Consider the following 25,277-nt stretch of genomic DNA (forward strand, 5'->3'; position numbering starts at 1 on the left):
AGGGAAAAAATACCTAAGTTCTTATCAGTTACATATATTAGAGAGCATACAGATATATATTAAATGCTTGATTAGCACTCGATGGACACAGTAGCAGCCAGAACTCTGGGCGCCCTGGGCGTTTTATTTTTGTAGGTTCATTTTATAATAGAAAAATGACAATAAAACTACCACTGATTGTATTAATTTAAAAAATGTTTTACCAGTAAAATTCTACATGCATTACACTTCAGGATCCCCCGCACCAACCACTACTCATTTTCCAACCAGTTGGCCCTGAAGAAAATTCTGATTTTTAATCCAGATCAGGAACTGAGCGAGACCTGTTCCTACACTCCCAGAGGTATTGATTTGGAATGGGAGCTTGGAGGACTATGTGACACACAAAAACATATTTAACCTGCCAAAGTCACAATTAACTAACACAGATCTTTGATCGGCTGGCATCGAACAGGGGACCCTCCAGTTTGGAGTTCAATAACTTACCGCTCGGGCCACCATGGCCCCAATTCTACATATGCATACACTGGCCGCTGCTTATATGAATCATGTTTGTTCTAAACAGTTTTTATTTCATAAAGCTGCTGATTCAGTAAAGCTGCATTTGTTCTGTTTTTGACAATTTGATTCATTAAAGTGGTTGATTCAATTTACCGGCGCCCACTGTATATTGTCAGATATAACTCAGATACCTAATAGAAACCCTTTAAGAAAGTAGAAATAAAAATGTTTCCCAAATGTTACACCCCCCCCCCCCCTCCTCTAGAAAAAAAAATTTCAGAATTCACCACCGTCTCTTGCTTGTTGCTCAATGGAATTTTGAATTAGACTCAGCTTTCTTTCTATGGTATAAATATATACAGTTGGCTCTCTGTTTACAACTTTCAAGGGACCACAAAAAATCGTCCTTAAGTAGAAATTGTCCTTAAATAGAATGCTTTTAACACTATAGTGTACCATCTGGGACCGTGAAAAGCCGTCCTTAAATAGAGAAAGTCGTTAAATAGAGCGTCGTTAAACAGAGATCCAGCTGTATATATATATTTATAATAAAAGTGAAAAATATTGAAAAGACCACACCAAACACCCATAGATGCGCAACGCAGCAAAACTAAAAAGCCAAGTAAATATAAAATAAGCAAGCCAAATTCCAAATATTAAACAGATTATATAAAAATAATGATGATAAAAAGGAATATTGCAAATAGCTATTAAATAGGAAAAGACAAAGTATGAATCCAGAGCTCATCAGCCATGGAGGATTCATTAAATATGGTCAAAGGACCAAAATTTTTTTTTTTTTTTTTTAAACTATGAACTAAAAGAGAATATTTAAGCTCCAGTACATGCAATGTAAAGTAACATTGGGCAAATGCACCACATGCTAAACTATAAACAATAAACAAGAGCTCAAACCTAAAACTAAAAGCAGGGGGTTTCGCCTCGACTAATTAGGAAAACAAGTTCTGATAATTAGCCATCCACGGAAATCCTAACGGTTTTATATATATATATATATATATATATATATATATATATATATATATATATATATATGTATATACACATACGTACAAACGTACAAATGTATGCAAATTCTTTCTCATTACATTACGTCATTAAAAGCAAGCCCAGGAGGAGCCCCACTAACTAGAGAGCCTGGGTGGTCGCCCTGATGGCTCGTCCCTGGAGCTGCCTGAACTTTCAGCACTCATAAAGAAGATCAATCTTAGCTTTTAAAACAGTCATTTCTTTTAGGTTTTTGGCAATTTCAGCTCATTGTTTTATTTTAACCAACAAGTTTTAAACAAGATTTTTAAATGTTAGATGTAATTAATTTGGCTTTATATCTTGTCGTACACTATTTTTTGTTGTACAAAATATAGACCTGTCACAAAATTTGTGTTTTTAACATATGTTATATTTTCTTTAGAAATGACGGCAAAATGTCTCTTTCAAAAAGTATTCCTGACACAATAACTTCATGGGTTATCTCTGCATTCTCAATGGATACTGTGACTGGTCTGGGCATAGCTCCTGAAAATGCAAAGGTATCTATTTTGTGATATAGTACTACTTTTGTACAATACAACATACCTGAAAAGTCCTTGACGTATTTTAAAATTTCATAGAAAAGCTACAAATTGTCGTATCAATATGCTATTTTCACCAAAATACTTCATAGGGTAAAGAATTTTTTATGACATCGTAAAAGGAAAAAAAAAGTAAAGTAAAAAGCAAAGTTATAGCTATAAGTAATCACTGTACCATCACAGTTTGTTTTTCTTTCTGTGATGATAAAGCTATCAATGTAAAATCCTTATAATTACACTTTTTTCTTTCTTTTCTTTTTTTTTTACTATGTCATAAAACATTCTTGAATCTCTTGAGTATTATGGCGAAAACCGCATTTGATAGGTCAATTTGTTGCTTTTCTATGATTTTTTTAAATATGTCTAGGATTTTTTGACTCCCTGTACATAGGTACAGCAATGTGGCTAGAAAACTTTTCTGGGAAGGTGAGGAAAGGTGTTTGGACCATAAAAATTCTAATATGTATCAATATTAACATAGTGCGATTGGCAACATGTATCAAGAATTTTGGAAAGGATAGAGATATCCTTTACATGTAGCTCAAGGGTCACATTCTTTCTGCTGAGCCTTGGAACTACTAATGTCTCGTAAATGCATTAAACAAGCTATAACATAAACCATATTTCTGTGCCAAAAAACACCTAAGAATGCATTTTATTTTCATTTTACTTTTAATAGCCCTTTGGTTTGGCTTTGAAGAAACAAATTCAGTGATATTTCCGGAAAAGAAAAAAAAAACTTTAACACATAAAGCTGCACGCTTGACCTGACAGATTTACTCATAAATGCATGTGGCAGCTAAGCTGTCAAATTGCCTGAATTTTCATGACCCTGACCATAAAAAATAGTTATGTTGTAAGCATGTTCGAGGAAAAAAAAATAGGTTCAGTATCTTTGTTCTTCTGAGCAGGGTCGACAAGAGGGCATGTCAGCATAGTTTGAAACTAGGCCAGCCTCAGAATCATAGTAGTATAAATTTAATGAGTTTTATGGACCGACTGACTAGGAGACCGCCTTGGCCCCTAGTACTGAGACCCTAAAACTGAGTTTTGATGACTCAAATTTTCAATTACAATTTTTTTTTTTGGTTGATTTTTTGTTTTTGGAGACGTTTTTATTCGACTTCAAGCTTTATTTCCTTACATAAAAAAATACATTTTGCAGAAGTAATAAATAGGTCAACAACACAAATAGCTATAAAATTGCAGACATGTGATTTAGAGATAACAAATAGTTCTTTGCAGTATAAAAAGTGGGATTTCCAACTCTTTACCACAGCTCACGCTTTTTACACTGGTTACCTTGTTTACTCTGAAAAATATGTCTGCAATTCTATTGCTGTATGTTTGTTCTTTATACTGATTTTCTCATTGATTTCAAGATTATAAAAATTGTTTTCAAAATGATGTAATGATTTTTAATACTTTAGATAGCTGATAACATTAATTGTGATCACAGCAAACTACTGTATTGCCTGTTTTTTTCCTCCTAAACGTTATTACAATGCAATTATTTTATCTGCATTTTTATAGAATGTATGTCTTCCTTTAGGTTACTGTATTTAGGCCTTTCTTCGTGAAATTAAACTTGCCCTATTCTGTCATCCGTTCAGAATCTTTGTACCTAGAAGTTATTGTATTCAATTACAACAAGAAAACAATGAAGGTATGTTGTGAAATGTACATTTATAAAGTGTTTATTATGTCTGTATATTTTTGGTTTACACACTTGTATTGAAATTCATGCAAAGACTCCATGGAAATTGGGAAAATAGGGCACAATTGTAAAATTTGTATTTACTGACTGTTTCAGAAATTGATGTTCAGCCTTGTTAATCAACCAATATAATATATTTGTGTTGTTAGTTATCAGTTGTGTCTTTAATCAAATTTTACCAGTAAACATATTAAAAGCCATCCCATACAATGAAATTCATACTGCGGATTTTAGGGGGGCCCCGGGCCTTTCCCAAACCGCAAAATTAATAAAACTACTTCATTTTTTATTAAAATTTATTTCAAAGAACACAAAAGACACAAATGTTATTTGAATAAGCATCTTTGTTTGCTAAAGAAGTAGTACTGGAGTCAGCAACCAGAGCGACAGAAGATATTTAACTCGCTGGTTTCAAATTCAAAGAAACCTATTATGATTCGACTGTTGATTCTTTTTTGATGAAATCAGTAATGGATATTTTTTAAAAAAAGTGTGAAAACGTGACTAGAAAAGTCATTTCGATCCAGGAAGCTACTTGTGTAATAATAGATATATTTTTATTTTTCAGCTTATATAAAATGCAAAATGAAATAAATAATTAATAGAAATTGGCAATATTAATATTTTTTCCAGAAATAGAATATTCTTTTCTGAGGTGGAAATCAACAGAAGTTCTATAAATTACAAAAATATTGCTTGTTTTAAGCGGGGTTTGCTCCTCATAAGTGAGTTATGTGCCTTAGACTTAACATTGTACCTACCAAATCTTTTTGATTTCCTCGCTTAGTCTGAGTTCTCGTGAAAACACGACTCGTTCGAGTACTAAAGCATCGAGCGAGCTAAAGTTTGAGTACTCGAGCGAGTTCGACTGTACTAAATGCTATGAGTGTTTTCCTATGTGATAGAGAGAACCACTAGTATGCCCTTTTTGTAGAAGGAAAGGATGGGGTGAATATTAATTTTAAATTTATTATTAGCTAAAATTTTGAGCTTATTCTGATTTTTCTCACATTTATAGGCTGATGTCACATTAGAAAATCGTAATGATGAATTTGAATTTACGATAGCAGGAAATGAAATTTCTCCTACTAAAGATCAAATGACAAAAACTGTAGAGGTTAGTATATAAATTTCTTAATTTGTCTTATTTTTATGCAGTGAAACCATAAATACTTATTTTTTCCTCCTTTCTTAATTTGATGAAGTCAGACCAGGTCCAAAAGTTGAAAAATAAATAAATACAAATATTATTTGATTCTGACTTTTAAAAAGCCCTTAAAAATGTATTGTCACCACAATTCTTATTGTTTCAATGTTGATACTAAATGATATTGAATGGTATTGATTTAAAATATTTCAGAATCTGTTTAATTGATATTTAAAATATTTTACTGTTTAAAGTATAATTCTAAGCATGCTTAAAGCATTCTGAACTGCATGTTATACAGTTGACTCTCTGTTTAACGACTTTCAAGGGACCACAAAAAATCGTCCTTAAGTAGAAATCGTCCTTAAATAGAATGTTTTTAACACTAAAGTGGGCCATCTGGGACTGTGAAAAGCCGTCGTTAAATAGAGAAAGTCGTTAAATAGAGCGTCGTTAAACAGAGAGCCAACTGTATTTATAACTTATTTTAACATTTTGCATTGTAGCTTATTAAGTAGTAAGTACATATTTTGTGAGTTAGACACATTTTCAAATTTTTTCTGCTTATGTTACATTAGTTCATTTCTGACATTGATTTGTCATGATGGTAGCATTTCAGTATTTAAAAAACATTTAAAAAAAAAAAAACCCTTAGTCCTTGAATCCAAATTGTTAAGTAATATCAAGTCAATTTTAAATTTAATTTCAGGTTAGTTGTTGACACATAGTGGAAAGAGATTCTTATGTTTATCATTTGCTTGTAAAAGTTATAGTTATAATTAATCAATTCCTGAAATTGACGTTGTAATATTATTGAAAATAAATTTGTTATAAAAAATCAAGCAATAGCCAGGAAAAATTTTTTAACTCTGCATGCCTTTTTTATATTTGTTGTAGGAGCTATTGACCATTGGAAACTTTACTTTTGGGAAATTGAAATCAATGTTTTATTTTACTTCAGTATTCTTGACAGCGTTTTGCTTATTATAGTTGCTTCTATTTTGTAGAATTAAACACATTTTCTCTCTCTTATACATATTCATGTGTGTGTATATTAATATGAAGTAAGAATTATTTTATTTTTCCAACCATAGGTTCCCGCAGAAAATGGAGTATCTGTAATGTTCCTGATCACTCCAAAAGTCTTGGGTTACATTGAACTCAAAGTAACTGCTATGGCTGACAATTATGGAGATTCAGTTCTCAGAAAATTGCTTGTTAAGGTAAATAGTGTTTTAAGTGATACAGTGAAACCTGTGTAAGTTGACCACTTGCGGTGCAGTACTTTGGCGGTCAACTTAGACAGGTGGTCAACTTATAAAGGGGGTAATGTTTTTCTTTTTTTTCTTTTCTTTTTCTTTTTTGTCATTTCTTGCACCATATATTCATTTTTTGATTAATTCACCCCCCCCCCTTACTCTTTCTGTTCAACTCACTTTCATTGTTTTAACATTATTGAAAGTGAAACAATAATTAAAAATACTATTCAAATAATTTTGTTAGTTTTTCCTTGTTTTTAACTACATTAGACACTGTAGTTTTAGAAATTCCATATATGGCAGCTTATTTTCTCTGGCTTTCTCCATTTTCAATTACTTTTAATATTTCATACTTTTTATTAATCCCAAGTTCAACTAACTTTCTTTTTGAAGCCTTTTTATATTAAACTTATAGCACAAAAAGCAACAAGTTCGACTCTCCCAGGTCATAAAGGCAAAATTAAAATGTCCTATCTCTTAATCCCTCGCACCAGAAACATGTAACTGTACTCATTAGCAGGCCCAGATCTGCGTACCCGCAGTGCGAGGGACTTGTGTCCTTAAAGGAGCTAACGCCCTAGAAATTGAAGAAAAAATAGAAAAAAAAAAAACCTAGCATTAAGGCTTATTTGCTTTACAAATAGATACTGCTGACCACTAGGGAGGGGCCCTACATATTTTGTTGCGGGGGGGGGGGCAAAAATGTATAGATATGGGCCTGCTCTTTTTAGCAGAATTCCTGTGCTGCTACAACATATTGCAACTGAAAGAAAAGACTTTGTACTTTTCTACTGACACCTATTTTTATTGAACAGAGTACAAAAAGCTATCTCAAATAGAACAACAAATGAAAAACAAGTTTGGAGAGTAAAGAGCAGCATAAGCTTTATGCTGCTGTTTAGTTTGTAAAATGCTAGTATGTCATCAAAGCATTAAAAACATTCTTTTAAAGCTATCAAAATAATAATTATTACTATTATAAATAAATAAATAATAAAACAAAATAATATGCTGAAGAAAGTTAAAAAAAAAATAAACCAAGTGGTCAACTTACAAAGAGTTTTTTACAATACTCCAGATCAAATTTGGCGTACATTAGTAGTCAAGATAGGCAAGTGATCAAGATAGAGAGTTGGTCAAGTTACAGAGGTTTTCCTTCATTTTGGGATAGGACTAATTCCGTGCCTGACAAAAACAGTCAACATAGACAGGTGGTCAATTTACAAGGGTGGTCAACTTTACAGGTTTTACTGTATTGTAATTAAGTAATATTGAGCTTGTATGTTCATTGAAATTTCTATCTGCCAGTACAGTTTTAAGTCCTAAATCATTAAATTATTCAAATTACATTTATTAGATAAATTATATGGATACATGTAATCATTCCATCGAAATAAATAAAATCTGGATTTTTTTTTCTTTTTTAATGTTAACCTCTTGATTTCTTGTGGTACCTTAAACTGTTCTTAGTGCCAGTGCTCTCCATGCTTTGAACGGTTTCAGGTTGGGAAACCCTACTCTAGATTGTGTTTTTGGAGTATTTTTTCAGTGGAATACGACATCAATTTCGGCTACTCTTCAAAAAGTTGCATAAGCAGCATCTAGAGGAGATTATTACTTATTTAATTTACTATTTTTAAATTTAATTCCTAAAAACTACTGTACATATTACTTTATATTATACAAATCTAATCATTACGCTAATGTTGTTGAATAGTTGATATTTGATAACTAATACTCGATATATTTTTTAAAATCACGTGTGTGAAATTACAAACGAGACTTATGTACAAGTTATCTTTCTAATCTGAAATAGCATATATTCTTTCAATTAATGTTTTCACTGTTAAAACTTTGCTGTATTTCTCATACACATTTCTTATCATAGAAAATTCCTTTCCTTTCGAATTCTTTTATTGTATTAATGCTCCTGTTTGAAAATAAATAAATTAAAACTTAACAAACTTTAATCCAATTATTTCCTAATTTGTTTTAATGATTCTATAGTTCTCTGCAATTAAGACTTTAGTCTATGAAATCCTTAAGTTTGAAAGCTTTGATTTGAAGAAAAGTGTTTGATCCTTCAACAAATGCAAATCTTTCTCTTACTTGTAAATAATTATGTATTTTTACTTTTTCTTAGCCTGAAGGATCACCTCTTTATTTCAACAAAGCTCTTCTAATGGATTTGAGGGATCCAAGTTCAAAGATAATCAATGAAACTGTTCAAATTCCGATTCCCAAAAATGCTGTATCTGGATCTACTTCAGTCTCTTTATCTGCAATTGGTAAGTTTAAGATATTTTTTGTAATTTTTTAAAATTGTACTATGAAGGAAAATTTGCCAATATGAAGTTCCAATTCATTAGACTCTTGAATTGTATTATTTATATACACAGTGGCGTTCTTGGTAGAGGTGTCATCCCAGCAATAGTTTGACGTCCACCATCCCCTTCTGCAAAGGAAAAAAAAAGACATTTTACGCAAACATTTGAACAATTTTCTGGAACAACTCATTTTTATTTTTGTGGTGTAATAAAAGCTTAAATTGAAAAAAAAAAAGTTGCAAATGCATTTTATGTAAATTTGCCCTAGATTCTTATGTAACCGCCCTCTCCCCGCAATAATGTTCTATTTACGTTGAATTTCTTTAAATCTTAAGTTATGTTTGAATAACTTTAAAAGAAAGTTTATTAAATATAATTTAAATAGAAGACATTTTCAAAATTAAAGTGTTTATTTCTTTAAAAGACTCTTAAATCCACTTTAGGTGGCACATCCCAGGTAAGTGTCACCTGATGTGGACCTCTCCCCCCCCCCCATCTCCCACTAAAGTGTGGTTATTGATAAATATTAAGTGTCTGATAAAATAAGAGGGAAAGGATATGTGCAATACAGATTCCCCGTCAGTCATGAATTAGTGCCCAGCCTGAAGCCAGTAACAAAAATATCAGAGTCCTGTTGTCTTCAGAAATTTTTTTAATGTTTTTGTTTTAAATTCTTTAGATATTCATGTGAAATTAAAAGGAAGTGTAGGAGTTCAGCTCTTGTGAGTTTCCATGCAAATTAAGTCCTGCCTACGGCCTCAGTGCCTGATGTTTCCACCATCATGAAGCAAAAAAAGTAGAAGTGTTTATGAAATTAATTTCAAAATGGGTTAAATTTTAATTAACTCTTTTGAAATTGGTTTATTATTCAATAATTATTCAAATACAAAAGTGACGACCAGCAACAGGCTCTGGGCCCAGCTAGACTGGTTCCTGGTCAATTTACAATCCCCAGTGAAGATCAATGGCCCTCTTAAAACTATCTACTCCCTTGCTCATTACCACCTCTTCCGTTAAGCTGTTCCAAGGTTCCACTACCCTGCTAAAATAATAATTTTTCCTAATATCCATGTTAGCCTGAGATTTAAATAGCTTAAAACAATGACCCCTTGTCCTGTTTTCAGTGCTAAACTTCAGCCCCGTAACATCTTTCATTTTAATAAATTTAAACCACTGAATCATGTCCCCTCGGTCTCTTCTTTGCTCAAGACTGTACATTTTTAGCCTTCTAAGCCTGGAATCATAATCTAAGTGGGAAAGTTCATTTGTTAGCCTTGTAACCCGCCTTTGAACCCTTTCCAATACAATAATATCTTTCTTAAGATAAGGAGACCAAAACTGAACAGCATACTCCAAATGAGGTCTTACCAAACTTCTATATAAGGGCAGAAGAATTTCTTTAGATTTGTTTGAAATAGATCTATTGATAAACCCAAGCATCTTATTGGCTCTGTTACTAGCAATGCTGCACTGTTGGCTAAACTTTAAATCCTGATTAAGACCCCCAGATCAGTAACTTTGTCTCCCTGACTAATGACTGAACCTTGCAAATAATAATTTGTACACTTATTTCCATGCCCTAAATGTAGCACTTGACATTTCCCAACATTAACAGCCATACCCCATTTATCAGCCCACTCCGTAATATGATCTAGATCCTCTTGCAGCTGATTTGCTTGTTCTTCATTTTCTACAGTCCCCATAACTTTGAAATCATCAGCAAAACAATTCATGTTCCCAGAAATATTTTTGTGAATATCGTTCATAAAGACAATGAACAAAACAGGCCCTAACACTGATCCTTGAGGAACCCCGCTTAAGACCTCACTCCAATTAGAATAATTTCCCCTTACAACTACCCTTTGTTTCCTTCCGGTCAGCCAATTTTTTACCCAAATGAAAGTTTTCCCTCCTATTCCTATATCAGTTAATTTGCTAAGTAGAGCAACATGCGGTACCTTATCGAAAGCTTTTTTAAAATCAATGTAAACAACATCTACAGGCTTCTTATTGTCCAAAACCATGGTAACTTTATCACAGAAATGTAATAAATTAGTTGCACAAGATTTACCTTTCCTGAAACCATACTGAAAACTAGTCAATAGATTATTAGTCTCTAGAAAATTTACTATCTTAATTTTCATCAATGTTTCAAAAATTTTGCAAACCACTGAAGTTAGACTCACAGGTCTATAATTTCCCACACTCCCTTTAGACCCTTTCTTGAAGAGTGGTGTAATGTTAGCCAGCTTCCAGTCCTCTGGCACTGTCCCCGAGTTATAAGACGCAAGTAATAAATTAATAATGCAAGGAGACAAAAGCTGTTATATTTTGCTGAAATATAAATTTAAAAATATTTTGTAAAATTGCTGTCTTTCACTCATTGTGTAATTTGTTTGATATGCCCCCTCCCCTTTTTTTCTCTTTGTCCAGATATTTTTACTATTACTACTATTATTTTGAAAATTTGTTTAATTCGATGCTTGAAAATGTTGATTTTATTAATTAGCAAGTGTACTTATATTTTGTGAAACAGTTTCATTGTCATTTTTACAATTTTGCATGACGACGCAAGCTTTATTGTTTCGTTTGTTTTATTCTTTGTTAATCATCAAAATGTAAAAATAAAATTTAATGATTTTTTTTCCTTTTTAGGTGATTTGTTGGGTCCTACTGTCAACAATTTGGACAAATTATTAAGAATGCCTCATGGTTGTGGTGAACAGAATATGTTGAACTTTGTTCCGAATATTGTCATAACAAAATATCTGCAAAGAGCAAATAAGCTGACACCAGAAATTAAGAAAAAGTCCCTCAACTTTATGGAAAGTGGTATGTTGATATTCTACTCAATCTTTCCAGCATTTCCAAACCTCAAAAACACCATTTAATGACTGTTCGACTGCCATGTATGAGCCTTCCTGTAACTAAGTCATTGCTTGAATGAGATATTTTTGAAGAAAATTTCATGAATGTCAAAGTGTATAGTTCTCATTCAGTTTTTGACTGTAGTACTGTAATGTGTCTATTTTTATTTTACTAGCTATTGAACTCTAGACATTACCACATTCAAAATGTTTTGAAATTTTTTTCGCCGATGTTACTACTTTCCCTTCATCCTTATACATAATGAATGTGAATTAAAACTATAGCCATCTGTAGTTAGGTCTAGTAAATATCTTTACATATATTACTTATAAATCTTATTTTGGCTTAAATTAAGACATTACCAAGCTCAAAATATTTTGAAATTTTTTTCGACAATGATTCTACTTTCCCTTCATCCTTAGCAGGGTTTAAGCTGACTTCAAAAACTATTCAGCAAAAAAGCGAAAATTTAGAAAAAAGCTTTAGCAAAATGCTAAAATGTCAATGACTAATGAATATGTTTACTTATCTTTCTAACTGCCTCTATGAGTTTCATCTTCAGTTGAAAGCAAAATTCTATATTTAGTCAAAACAGCTTTAAAGAAAGAATAGACAGCAGCTAATATTTCTTTCAGTTTTAAATTAAGAAAATTAGAATTGTACTTTGCATTAAGAGAACGCAAGTTTGATTTTTAAACAGCAATAGGGCCATTCCATGGAAAATGGTAATTTTGTCCCACACCTGACGCCTTGTATATTTCATAAAAATAATACTGTAGAATATAAATTAACAAATTTTTATGGCTTAACAAATTACAAACATACTATGTGTGATTCCTTAAGCAAAAATTTTGTCATTACTCTTTAAAATGATTACTTCTTAATGAAATATATGAGCCATTACGTGCTCAACCTGCGTCAATGTGAGGGGGTGTGTCAACGTGCGTGGGACATTTTTGTGGAATGACTCAACAACCAATCATACATTTATTCTGGAGAAATAGTACCCATTAAGACAAAGTTATTGTTGAATTTAATTGTTGTTTACTTCACTACTGCCGTAGTTCCCTGGTTCATTATGGTTGTGCCACCACTTCCTTTCTCAGATTGTGCAATGTTTTTGTTTATTTTTTCTTTTCTTCTTCTTTGAGCAAAAAACCGAAAATGCCTTGCTTCATTTTCGTAATTTAAATAGAATTTTTGCATTTTGCGAAAATTGCGACCATAGCTGAAACCCTGATCCTTAAACATAAATAAGGTGAAGTAAAACTTTAGTCTTCTTTACTTAAGTCTAGTAAATATTTATCCCATCATTGCACATATAGCTTATAACTCGTATTTTGGCATAAATTTAAATCTTGCTAGGAGTTTAGTATTTAAAAAGAAAAGTATTTATTTAAAGTATATCTCAGGATTCTAAGACATCCTTGTGCATAAATTAATTTTTTTTTTTTTTTGAAGGTTATCAAAGGGAATTGACATACAGAAGAAATGATGGTTCATTCAGTGCCTTTGGAAATAGTGATAAAAATGGAAGTACGTGGTAAGTAAAGTCTTGCAGTAGTTCGAGCACATTATTACATAGTTATAAATTTGTATTAGGAAGACCTTCTATGGCAATATATTTGTTAAGATTCTGATAGATTAAGAAATCAAGATTTTATACAAGATTGGTTAAATATAAACAAGGAGGCCCCTCATTTAGAGGGGTCAGTGTGGACCCCTCCCCCTTTGGAAAATTAGTGTTTTTTACATATAAGTGGACGTTGTTTTTACTATTTTCTGCTAAAATTTGCACTGAATATACACCCTTGCCCCCTCCCCCTCATGGAAAAATTGAAATGACTGCCATGACAGGGATCCTTGAGTCTAAGTTATGAAATTATAAACAAATCTTGCCATAAGAATAAGGTTATATATTACAAGATGAATCTTTTTGAATTTTGAAATTTTTCCTTAATTTTATCCTTTTTTTCATTAAAGGTTGACTGCATTTGTTGTGCGATCTTTCCACCAAGCCAAAGAATTCATTGACATTGACGATAATATTATGTCTTCATCCCTGGAATGGCTGGCAGAACAGCAAAAGAGTGATGGTTCCTTTGAAGAGCATGGAGAAGTCCATCATAAGGCCATGCAGGTAGGTAAAGAAAATTACAGTAGCGTCTCGAAAATCCCAGCTAATAGGAGCTCGCACCAGCTCAGAATCCTTTTGATTTTCTGAAAAATTCTTAGTGATTTAAATTTTACACTATCTGGACGACATAAGGACATGCACGTTTTTCTTCCTTTTTCAACGGAAAAGATGGGGTGTATTATTGTCTTCACCAAAAATTTTATCACTCAAATTTCAATATAAATTTCCATTTTATTTATCCCTAAAAATTCTTTTATTAGTTTTTTTCGTACTGTCTACACGTGTATGTGTGTTAATTTGCAGGTAACCGAAAAAAGCATTTTGACTGTTCGGGATCCATTTTGATAAAATTTGTTGTAAGATTAAATAAGTGTGCACATATTACATGTTGTGTGTACCTCTCAGAACACAAAGCAGTCATAAGAAGGTTTCAATTTCTTTTATCCAAATTATATGCGTCAAGTTCTGCACTTCTCTTTTCCTTGCCAATTTTAATCTGTTATTCAACTGAGCTGTTTATTCTATGTGAAAAAAAAAAACACTTTTAATTTTAAGAACATTTTCGTTTTGAAGTAATTACCTTCAAGCCATCTAGCATTCTGTCTCCAGCAGTCAATGAATATTTCATACCACATGGCAAGTATTGTTGGTAAAGAACTCTCAAAGTCTTTTTTTTTAAACTTTATTGTGTGTAGCCAAGGAAGTTTTACAATAGCAAAAGATTCAGTTTCAGATTTTAATACAATGTATTTTTAGCTGTTAAAAATATGCCTCAAAATATTTATAAAACACCTCAAGTTAAACTGAAAATCGGACTTTTGAGACTTGGATTTTCGAGACTCTACTGTATGTTGAAATTTGGTGAAGGAACAGGAACATAATGTAGAATGTGAAAAAAATTAAAAGCTTTTTTTGTACTTTTATGTTGTAAAAGTTCCCAGTTAACCACTATTTTAATTGAAAAATGAACTAATGTAGAATAATTTTTTCAATATTCAGATACTAGAATTTTCATTTTTTTCTAGGGCGGATCTGGAACTAAAAGTGCATTAACTGCATATGTTCTACTTGCCTTCATAGAAAATCAGGTATGTATGTTACATTTTCAGTTTTTAAGGTATTTATTGAACTTATTTATGTTATTTTTCCAATTATGGAGAACTGAATTAAGGGTGCTATTTGTATTATCGAATGTAGGTGCTTAAATTTGCTTGCAAAAGTAAAAATGTTAACCGTTTAACCGCCGAACTATTGACGGATGATCAAATTTGAGTAATTTTTTGAAATTATGTCTATTTATGTCTGGTAAATACAGAAATAAAATAAAATTTCCAGAAAAAAAATTTTTACTATGATTTTCAGCGTGTTCCATTTTTGGAACATTGGCGTTTTGCATGAAGTTTTTTTTTTTCAGAGAATTTTTTTAAACTAAGAGGTTTTGAATGCGGTTTTTATCTTAGCATACTTTATTGCGGAAAAAATAATATTTGAAATTGCATTTGTGTACATATCAGAATTCAGAAAATCCAATACAGAAATATCTAATGCCCATCATATGAAAGGGAGCGTTGCTGGTGAAGTCGTTTGTCGCAATGGAAACATTTCTTAGTCGTATTTTTTTGCACACCGCGCAACGTCCTTGGGATGCAGATACAATATAATGTCCGTCAGACATTCTGGACCGTTTATGTAAATGACAACGAGGCCCTGGAGGACTTTCCACTCGTACTTTTCTTCTTAGGAGGTGAGTTGTTATTTCTCTTCGGAACTCTAAATGCTTCATCTTGACTTCGTGTAAATCACAATGAAGTAACCAACTATTTACAACTGAAATATTCAGCGCATTACTAAAAAGATTCCACCACCATTTTTTACTCCTCAAATGAGGTCTGTAGCTCCCTAAAAGTTTATCCAAGACGTCCACACCCCCCATTTCTTCATTGTATCTCTTGATAAGATGAGGTTGTGGCACATCTATCTTGCATTTCTGCGCATTTGAGTAACATTTTACAGATGCAAGTGGCTCATGTGTATAACAATTAGATGCTACTGTAACCACTGCATTATCTTTCCAGCTGCACATGTACACTGATCCATCAGATCGATAGTCAAAATTTCCGCGATCTTCTTTAGAAAGGGCTTTTTTGGATTTCCGTGGACAATGGCCAGTTCGGTTTTCACGAATTGTTCCTGTTGCTCGTACACTTTTTTTTTTTGATAGCTGAGAAATTAAGTCATATGATGTAAAAAAGTTATCAAAGTATACTTCATGCTTAGACGTGTCAGTCAAAACTGATAATAGATCATTTACAACTCTGGATCCTAATTGCACATCAGGGGATCCTTCTTTTTTGCCTGAATAAATCTCCATGGAATATGGGTATCCACTTGAAGAGCACAGCATCCAAATTTTGAAGCCGAATCTTATGTGTTTTCATCTAATAAACATTTTACATGAATGCCGACCGTAGTAGGGAACCATAGATTCATCTATGCTTAATTTTTCATGAAATACACCAAATTGTTGAGGGTTTTTACACAATTCTTCGTAAATAAGGAAAACTTTTCTTAGTTTGTCATTTTGTTTTAATTCATGGTTGTCCATCAAATGAAAGTTGTTTTTTATTTTTCGAAAACGATTTTGAGGCATAACTGTTAGTACAATTGGCACAGATGTATCTTCTGCACTGCTCCAATACATATCTTCAGAAGGAACAGAATGGTACCCACTCAATAGCAACAAACCAAAAAATTGTAGGATTTCATCTCTGTCAACATCTATTCTTCCTCAGTGATATTGCCTAGTTCATCAGGGGGTAATTGGCATATATCCACATCTGACAAATCCGAATCTGACAATGTCTCTAAATAAGCCACAGCTTGTTCTACAGTAAGAAATCTTGTAGACATTTTTTAACATTTATGAACAGTTGGTATACGTCAAACAGAATTTCCTTTCGCCCGAAAACAAAGCTAGCGAATTATTGAACTGCATTTAAAATGTGAAGAATAAAACTCTCACTAATATTATTTTTTATTATCAGGTGACAATGCAGCTGTCCGAGCAGGTGTGGATTCGGAGCCATATAGTCCGTCTAACAGAAGACTTATTATTTTCTTTGCTAACGAAACGTCATATCCTTTCAAAATATAAACTTACTTGGTTTTGCCAACATCTACATCAGAGTACATTCAAAATGAGAAAAAAAAAAGAAACATATATTACGAAAAATGAAATTTCCCCTTGGAAGTCGAACGATTTACTTCTTGGAAATTTGACTCCCTAAAAGCGCCAATGTTCCAAAATTGGAACATGCTATTTTGAAGGGGTACACCTTTCGCAAATATCATTGTACATTTCTACAAGCATTTTAAAATCATATATTGAAGTATTTTTCACAACTATAATAAATATCATCACATTTTCTGAAAAAACCAATTTTTGGTAAATTTTATAAGAAAAAGTTGCGAAAAGCTAAAAAAACACTCATCTTTGAAAAATCGCAATAAATAATTGAAAACATGTAAACAATCAAGCAGGAAATCAAAAAATACTTTGAAATAAGACTAAACTGTGTTAAAAAAAACTTGTTTATTTTAACGTTATTTCTTGGGAAAATTTTCACTTAAATATGATGTTCCATTTTTGGAACATTGGCGGGTAAACGGTTAATACTCATGAGTATATATCGGTTTTTAAAGGATATTGCTTACCAGCAATATTTGTGTTGGACATTAAAATTTTGGTAGATTAACTTTCATAATGAGGTCATTTCAAAAATTTTAAAAGTATTTTTTTTTTCTGAAAGAGCTTGCTTAGAAACAAGGATCTGACCATTTTTTAAATAATTCGACCAAGTTTAATATCTAAAAAAAATTACTTTAATCGATGCGCTTTCATTGTTTACGCTTCTGCCGATAACATCACAAATGATGAACTGCCATTCGTTGTTGCCATTTGCAGTGCGCAATATTTAATTTGCATCTTTACTGATATGTGTTGCCAATGATATGGTTGATAGCAAGCGTACAGCGCAATTTATTTAATTCGCTTCTTGATAATAGCAGTAGACAGATGCACCAAAGTGCATCATTTGTGACATCATAAAGACCACACCTTATTTTCAAAATCGGACGTTTTAAAAAATTAATTAAAAATCAAGCATCGGGAAAATGGAAGTTTTTTCTCGCTCCATGTTTTTTTTTTTTTTTTTGCTTATTCTATCAATTTCAGTGACTAAAAGTAGTACTTTTGACTGAAGGAAACTACCCCATTGATGACTTTTTTTTTTAAATTGTTGTTTGCAACAAATTGCTGATTTTCCCCTTGGCTTTTGTCTTTTAAATAATTTATTCAATGATGAGGGAAGGGGGAAGACATACTTAGAGTGCAAGTTTTTTTTTTGCCTCATGAAATACCCAATTATTAATAAAAAGAATTATTTTAATTTCTTTACTATCTATGTGTACTTTTGTCAGTAGAATCAGGACATTTTACTTGGATCATATTTGCATGTGTAATGTGTGCGTGTGTGTAGTTTTAGAAACAAAAATCTATTTTATTTCATGGAAAATAACAAAATTTGTTAATTATAAGTTGAATTCTTACGTCACCCAGTTGAATTAAAAAATTATCATAGTATAAGGATTTAGATTCAAAAAACTTTGATTTTGTTTCCTAGGCACAGAAAACTTTTAGCCAGGAGATGGATCGAGCTACTAAATTCTTAGTAAGAGAGTTAAAGAATTCCCAAGATCCCTATTTCGTTTCGATCGTGACGTATGCATTCCATCTGACAGAGCATCCGGAAAAGGACATGGCCCTTCAAAAACTTCTAAGTTTATCATCACGAGGTGGTAAGTGAAAGAATCCTAAATTTTCAATTCAATGCGGTGCATAGTGGGTATTGTAGCAGACGAAAATCTGGTTCTTATAACGCTTTCTTTTATGTGGCTTATTAACTCTTCTTTCTATTTAAAAACGGTTTTATTTTGGAAGTTTTTAACTAAAAAAAACGATGTAAAAGAATAATGAATGATTCATTTTATAAAAAATTCTCTCTTTATAATGGTATTTTCATGATCTTAACCCTCTTTGGTTCCTTTTCAGAAACATGGTGAAAACTCATTCTCTTTTTACTTTTCCCTTTTCTCAGCATTTCTCATGCAGTCTTAAGTCTGTGTAAGCCCTAAGCTGGTTCATGGTGCATATGAAGCCCAGTAATCGTAGAATAAAACTAGTTTTTAAAGCACTACTAACACTGCTTAGCGAGTCAAAATACCCGCAGACCAACAGCTGATGGGACCATTGCCAAACCGTGAATAGGGTCCATTATCCCAGTAAGCAAAATATCTTGGCTCAGCATTGAATAAAGGTTGACATGCAAGGAAAATCTTCTTGCATTAATGCTGCCTCAATATTGTTATGTTACTCCATTTATGCTGTCCGCAGGCTGCCACATTATTGACTGACAAGGTGTATGCAGCATAATATCAGGGAAATATCAAGGTATGCTGCTTTTGTAATATTGCATACGTATTGATATGACAGGATAATATCAAGATGTTGTCATGACAGCATGAAATCAAGGTCTAGGCAAGATGATCTTGCTTTTGTAATATTGCATACTTATTGATATGACAGGAAAATGTCAGGATACATTGACATGATAGTATGAAATCAGCACGTTTGCAAGGTGTTTTATTCATTTATTTATTTGTATTATTTTCACTTTAAACTTGAGAAATAAATTTCATTCTTTAATTATTTCTGTTATTCTTCAAGATAGTTTTTTAGCCTAAGAATATTTTCTTAAAGCTGATATCTGATCGGAAATTCATATAAAAATATTAATAGTACTCGCAATTTAATTTAAAAAATGAAACTTTCTTCGATTTGTGTAATACTTGACTTATTTTTTAAATTCATGCTTCTAATTGTACTATAAAGACATAAAAAGCCTAGTTAGGAATAATTGTGGAAGGTTTTATAGCGCATTTAAGAGTAAAGATAGCAAAATAATAAATAAATAAATAAATACAATAAAGTACATTTTCAAATGGATGTCAGCATTGAAAATATCCCATGGACAAAACATATGAATTTTTCTTAAAGAATAACATAAATAACCATTGAATAAAATTAATCTTACTCGTGAGATTGAAGTGATAATACGAAATTCTAGGCTTCATGTCCTTTGCTTCGAAGTCTAGGGACGAAAAAAGTTATTTTCTGCCATTTCTAACATTGATTGCACATCGTCTGCGATATGACTTGTTTAGTACTATATTAATAAACAAATGCAAATATCAGTCATTCATAAATTATTCCTAAAACAATACTATTCCACACTAATAACTAAGCAACCAACTTAACAAAGCCTAAAAAATGCAACGCCACGTGCAACTCCTCTGAACCGACTGAATCGATGTGCCAGCAATGCAAGGGACACTGGGTAGAAAGAACTGTGCGCATGCGCAAGTATCAATGAAGGTCTACCTGTTCTATTGTGTACTAATTACCTTGATGGCGACAGCATGAAATCAATATCATCTTGATGGCGTCAACATGTATGCAATGTTGTTATTTCAAGGTAATATCAAAATTGATATTTTAAGATGAATGCAATGTTGCATACGTGTTGTTATTGTAATATTGCTTTTTAATCTTTATGCAAGCTTTATGCTGTATGAAACACGTCAATATTGACGCCGTCAGTATGATATCAAGATCTGTCAAGGTTAATGCAAGAAATTTTGCTAGTAGGGATGTGTGCATTTTTTCAAATTGAAATGTTTGATTAGTTTGAAAAATGTTCATCAATGGTCTGAAAGTGACTAATTTTCAAATGAGCTTGTCTGTAAAAATCATAACTGAGGAAAATTTGATTCAAATAAATCAAAAAGAAAACCCTTCTAAGCCTAATTCTCATAAATTATTATTTTTTTTTAACCTGTGGTAGGATTTTATTCCTCCAGGGACAGGCCCTTGGATGAAGTACAGGCTAATTACAATTAAAGTAACCGTATTTAGACCTTAGTAAAGCTCATTCTAATCAACGTATGTCTTATATAACTAAAGGATAAATCAGGGGTGCCCACCTGGAAAGAGGGCGGTGGTCATGGTGCAGACTGCACCATTGAAATTTTAAGGGGGATTGTTTTGAGGGGTATTTTTCTCATTTTCTGGGGGGGGCTCTTGTTTTTAAGGGGGTTTTGCAATATTTAAAGGGTGCACCCTTGCCAGGGTAGAGGGGGCACCCCTGGATAAAAAACATACAATAAAAAAGTACACGTTCAAACACTTACTGGGTGAAAGCTCTTCAATTTTCATCGCTAAAATGCTACAATTGATAGATGAACCATGTGTGCTACTGTTGAGTAGGCTGTGACAAGCTTGTAACATGTAATTGAAACAAATGAAAAACACATTGAACAAATTTTGTGTTTTGTTCCTAGATTATTGTGTTTCCTTCATTCACCTTTTTTCACCTATAAGTAAACATTTGATTTTTAGTGTTTTCATATTGCAAATTTCTGTTCTCCCATATTCTGTGTATGCGAAATTTCAAGGACTGTCTATTTTAGCTAACTCTAAGTAGGTCCAAACAGGGAAAGTTCAATTATAAACACCTGGTTAATGAAAGTTAGAGCTAGTGTAAAATTTCTCTTACTTTAGTTCGGAAAACTGAGAAAAAATTTCCCCTATTGAACCATGGATGAGACCAGGCCCGTCATTTATGGGGGTCAATTGCCTCCTTGCTTTAAAAAATTCGTTTTTACTTAAAAGTGGGCATAGTTTTTGTTTTCCGATAAAATTTGCATTGAGTATAAGATCTTTGTTCCTTCCTCCAAAAAGATTCGTAAGGACGCGCCTGGATGAGACTGATTTTTTCGGAGAAAATGCGGTGTTCCTGAATAAATAGAGAAATAATAATAAAAAGGAATGTCTATAGTTTTCTTTCTCATTAACGTCAGAGTTTTAAGTCTTGTGTGATTTTTCTTGTTCAATGTGTTTTCAGTTGATACTATGCACTGGAAGAAGGAAAAGGATGGAGCATCTTATTACAAACCTCAGTCCCAAGATGTGGAGATGACAGCTTATGCCTTGCTGACTTATTCCATTCGAGGAGATGTTGCTGGATCGCTCCCTGTGCTGCGATGGATGATCTCGCAACAAAATGAGAATGGTGGCTATTCCTCCACACAGGTAAGGTAGTTTTTTCCTTCTTTTCAAAGTTAATGATCATTAAAAGGGACTATTCACAAAAGCCGCAATTGCTGAGAAGGTTCATCAAAACCACTGTGGGAAAATGACTCTTTTTGAAAATCATTAGTGTAGAAAAAATCTCATCAAAGTTGCAAAAGGGGAAGAGTAGAGTGGGTTCCTAACTGTCTGGCCTTCTGTACTCTTTGATCTAATCAACAATTAGAAATGTTTTGACTGGTCGTTTGTGGGAAAAACATTCTACAGGGTGGTGTCTACATGCTACAGGGTGGGAAAATCTACATGCAAACAGGAGGCAAAACAGAAAGGGAGGAAAGATAAACAAGACAGGAAAAATCACTTTTCAGGCGGCTAGGATTAGTGGTGGGACATTTTGCAAAACGAATTTCAGGAGCTTGTAAAGTAGCAATTGATGTACAAACTGGAAGCAAAACAAAGAGAAAGGGAGACAAACAAGAACAGGGGAAATCACTTTTTAGGCTGTTTTGGACCAGTGGAAGGACATTTTACAAAACATATTGTGGGAAGTGGTGGAGGGAAAATTTCCGTACAAATTCGAAACAAAGCTGAAAGAAAGCAAGGGGGAAAAACGAAGAAAAGAAATTGCTTTTTAAACAGCTTGCATTAGTGGAGCAAAAAGTGATTTTTGCCCTATTCAGGATTCTTGCTATCCGACCTATTCTTTGGCTATATTAGGCTGGATAACCTGGAGGGTACTTTATTTCAATGTAAGAATATGAGGGAAACAAAGTACCAGAAAACATACAAAAAAAAAAAACGAAGACAAAAAATTGTATGAGGAGCAAATACAAAAGTGACGACCAGCAACAGGCTCTGGGCCCAGCTAGACTGGTCCTATTCAATTTACAATCCCCAGTGAAAATCAATGGCCCTCTTAAAACTATCTACTCCCTTGCTCATTACCACCTCTTCCGGTAAACTGTTCCAAGATTCCACTACCCTGTTAAAATAATTTTTCCTAACATCCATGTTAGCCTGAGATTTAAATAGCTTAAAACAATGACCCCTTGTCCTGTTTTCAGTGCTAAACTTCAGCCCCGTAACATTCATTTTAATAAATTTAAACAACTGAATCATGTCCCCTCGGTCTCTTCTTTGCTCAAGACTGTACATTTTTAGCCTTCTAAGCCTGGAATCATAGTCTAAGTGAGAAAGTCCATTTATTAGCCTTGTAGCTCGCCTTTGAACCCTTTCCAATACATTAATGTGTTTCTTAAGATAAGGAGACCAAAACTGAACAGTATACTCCAAATGAGGTCTTACCAAACTTCTATATAAGAGCAGAAGAACTTCTTTAGATTTGTTTGAAATAGATCTATTGATAAACCCAAGCATCTTATTGGCCTTGTTACTAGCAATGCTGCACTGTTGGCTAAACTTTAAATCCTGACTTATTAAGACCCTCAGATCAGTAACTTTGTCTGCCTGACTAATGACTGAACCTTGCAAATAATAACTTGTACACTTATTTCCATGCCCTAAATGTAGCACTTGACATTTCCCAACATTAACAGCCATACCCCATTTATCAGCTCATTCCGTAATATGATCTAGATCCTCTTGCAGCTGTTTTGCTTGTTCTTCATTTTCTACAGTTCCCATAACTTTGACATCATCGGCAAAACAATTCATGTGCCCAGAAATATGTTTTTGAATATCGTTCATAAAAACAATGAACAAAACAGGCCCTAACACTGATCCTTGAGGAACCCCACTTAAAACCTCACTCCAATTAGATTATTTTCCCCTTACAACTACCCTTTGTTTCCTTCCGGTCAGTCAGTTTTTTACCCAAATGAAAGTTTTCCCTCCTATTCCTATATCAGCTAATTTGATAAGTAGAGCAACATGCAGTACCTTATCGAAAGCTTTTTGAAAATCCATGTAAACAACATCTACAGGCTTCTTATTGTCATTCAAATACAAATACAAATGTGACGACCAGCAACAGGCTCTGGGCCCAGCTAGGCTGGTCCTAGTCAATTTATTAGTCCCCAATGAAGATCAATGGCCCTCTTAAAGCTATCCACTCCCTTGCTCATTACCGCCTCTTCCGGTAAGCTATTCCAAGTGCCCACGACCCTGCTAAAGTAGTAGTTTTTCCTGATTTCCAAGTTAGCCTGAGATTTAAATAGCTTAAAACAATGACCCCTTGTCCTGCTTTCCCCGCAAAAATTTAATCCATCTACATCTTTCATTTTGATAAATTTAAATAACTGAATCATGTCCCCTCAGACTCTCCTTTGTTTCAGGCTATACATGAATAGCCTGGCCTATTCAATAATATCCAACCTCTCGTCTAATATGCTTTTCAATTCTTCCATCTTGTTCCTAATACTACGAGCATTTGTATAAAAAACCTTAAGTAAGCCCACCTTACCTTTATTTAATGCTGCGCGATTATTTGAATCCCAACTGTTAAAACCTTTGCTCTTACTAGCCACCCTATTTCCGTTTCTACTAAAATCCCAATAGTTAGTACCTATTCGATTTCTGCTCCTTAAAGCATGCCCCCCATTCCAACTTAGTTTTTTTGATTCTGAATCCTCTAAAACCAAACCACTAACCATTTTGACACCCGTAGAGCTCAGATGCAGGCCATCCCTAGCAATCTAATCGCGTTGACATTTACTCCACACATCAAAAAACCTGATGCTACGCTTAACGCAAATTTCCTTGAGTACCAGGTTCATACACCTAGCCCGTTGGTTTAACCAGCTCCTATGCACTCCATATCTGGGAAGCAAACCAACCACTTGGACATTTGCCGAACTGTTGGTTGCTTTGTCCAACAGGGAATCCCATTCCTTAGTAAACTCATTGTTGTTACTATGGCCTACATCGTTAGTTCCCACCCACAAAGTAACTACATCCTCTTTATTTACCCCCTTATTTTCAGCAACCCTATTTACATCTCTCACCCGAGCCCCTGACAAACAACATCTAGCCACCTTACGTCTAACTCTGCCTATTGAGTTTCCCACCTCACGCACCATTGAATCTCCCAAAATTATACTCTTTGTTTCCCAGTCTGTTGCCTCAGCAATAACTTTCCCCTTTACCTCTGGAATATTCCCACTATCTAACACACAGCTGATGCCCACCTCCTTTTTACTAACTTCCCCCTTTCCCTCTGGAGTGTTTACCCCATCTACATTCCTACAGCCTAATGCTAACTCACCCTCCAAGGTAAGCATCCTAACTCTGATTTCTGAGAGTTCAACACAGTTAGTGCAAATGAAATCCTTCTCAGACTCATCCTTCCCCTTAAACAAGCAGAACATCTGACATAGGTCACAAGAAATCCACTTGTCCCCTTTACCACTTTTAACCTCTTTCATTCATAGGCGGATTTATGACGAAATATTTGGGGGTGCAACAATAACAGGGATCTGGGGAGGGGAGAGGGGAGGCATTTCCGGCATAACAAGGCAGTGGCGAAATCAGAAAATGATTTTAGGGCGGGACACACTTTTAAGCC

At 33.5% G+C, this 25,277-nt stretch overlaps 1 protein-coding gene across 1 annotated transcript in view; it reads left to right on the forward strand.

Annotated features, from left to right (window-relative positions):
* Positions 1 to 25,277, forward strand: part of LOC129233295 (CD109 antigen-like) — a gene marked incomplete at its 5' end in the record, with an annotated part of 56,238 nt that overhangs the window by 14,835 nt on the left and 16,126 nt on the right. Inside the window, 11 exon segments of the mRNA XM_054867347.1 lie at positions 1,934 to 2,051; positions 3,646 to 3,759; positions 4,829 to 4,927; positions 6,052 to 6,180; positions 8,360 to 8,504; positions 11,199 to 11,375; positions 12,873 to 12,954; positions 13,395 to 13,551; positions 14,574 to 14,636; positions 18,231 to 18,405; positions 21,570 to 21,757. Of these exon segments, the coding sequence (XP_054723322.1) occupies positions 1,934 to 2,051; positions 3,646 to 3,759; positions 4,829 to 4,927; positions 6,052 to 6,180; positions 8,360 to 8,504; positions 11,199 to 11,375; positions 12,873 to 12,954; positions 13,395 to 13,551; positions 14,574 to 14,636; positions 18,231 to 18,405; positions 21,570 to 21,757 (1,447 nt within the window).

Source organism: Uloborus diversus, unplaced genomic scaffold (assembly GCF_026930045.1).
Source record: "Uloborus diversus isolate 005 unplaced genomic scaffold, Udiv.v.3.1 scaffold_315, whole genome shotgun sequence".
Lineage (NCBI taxonomy): Eukaryota > Metazoa > Arthropoda > Arachnida > Araneae > Uloboridae > Uloborus > Uloborus diversus.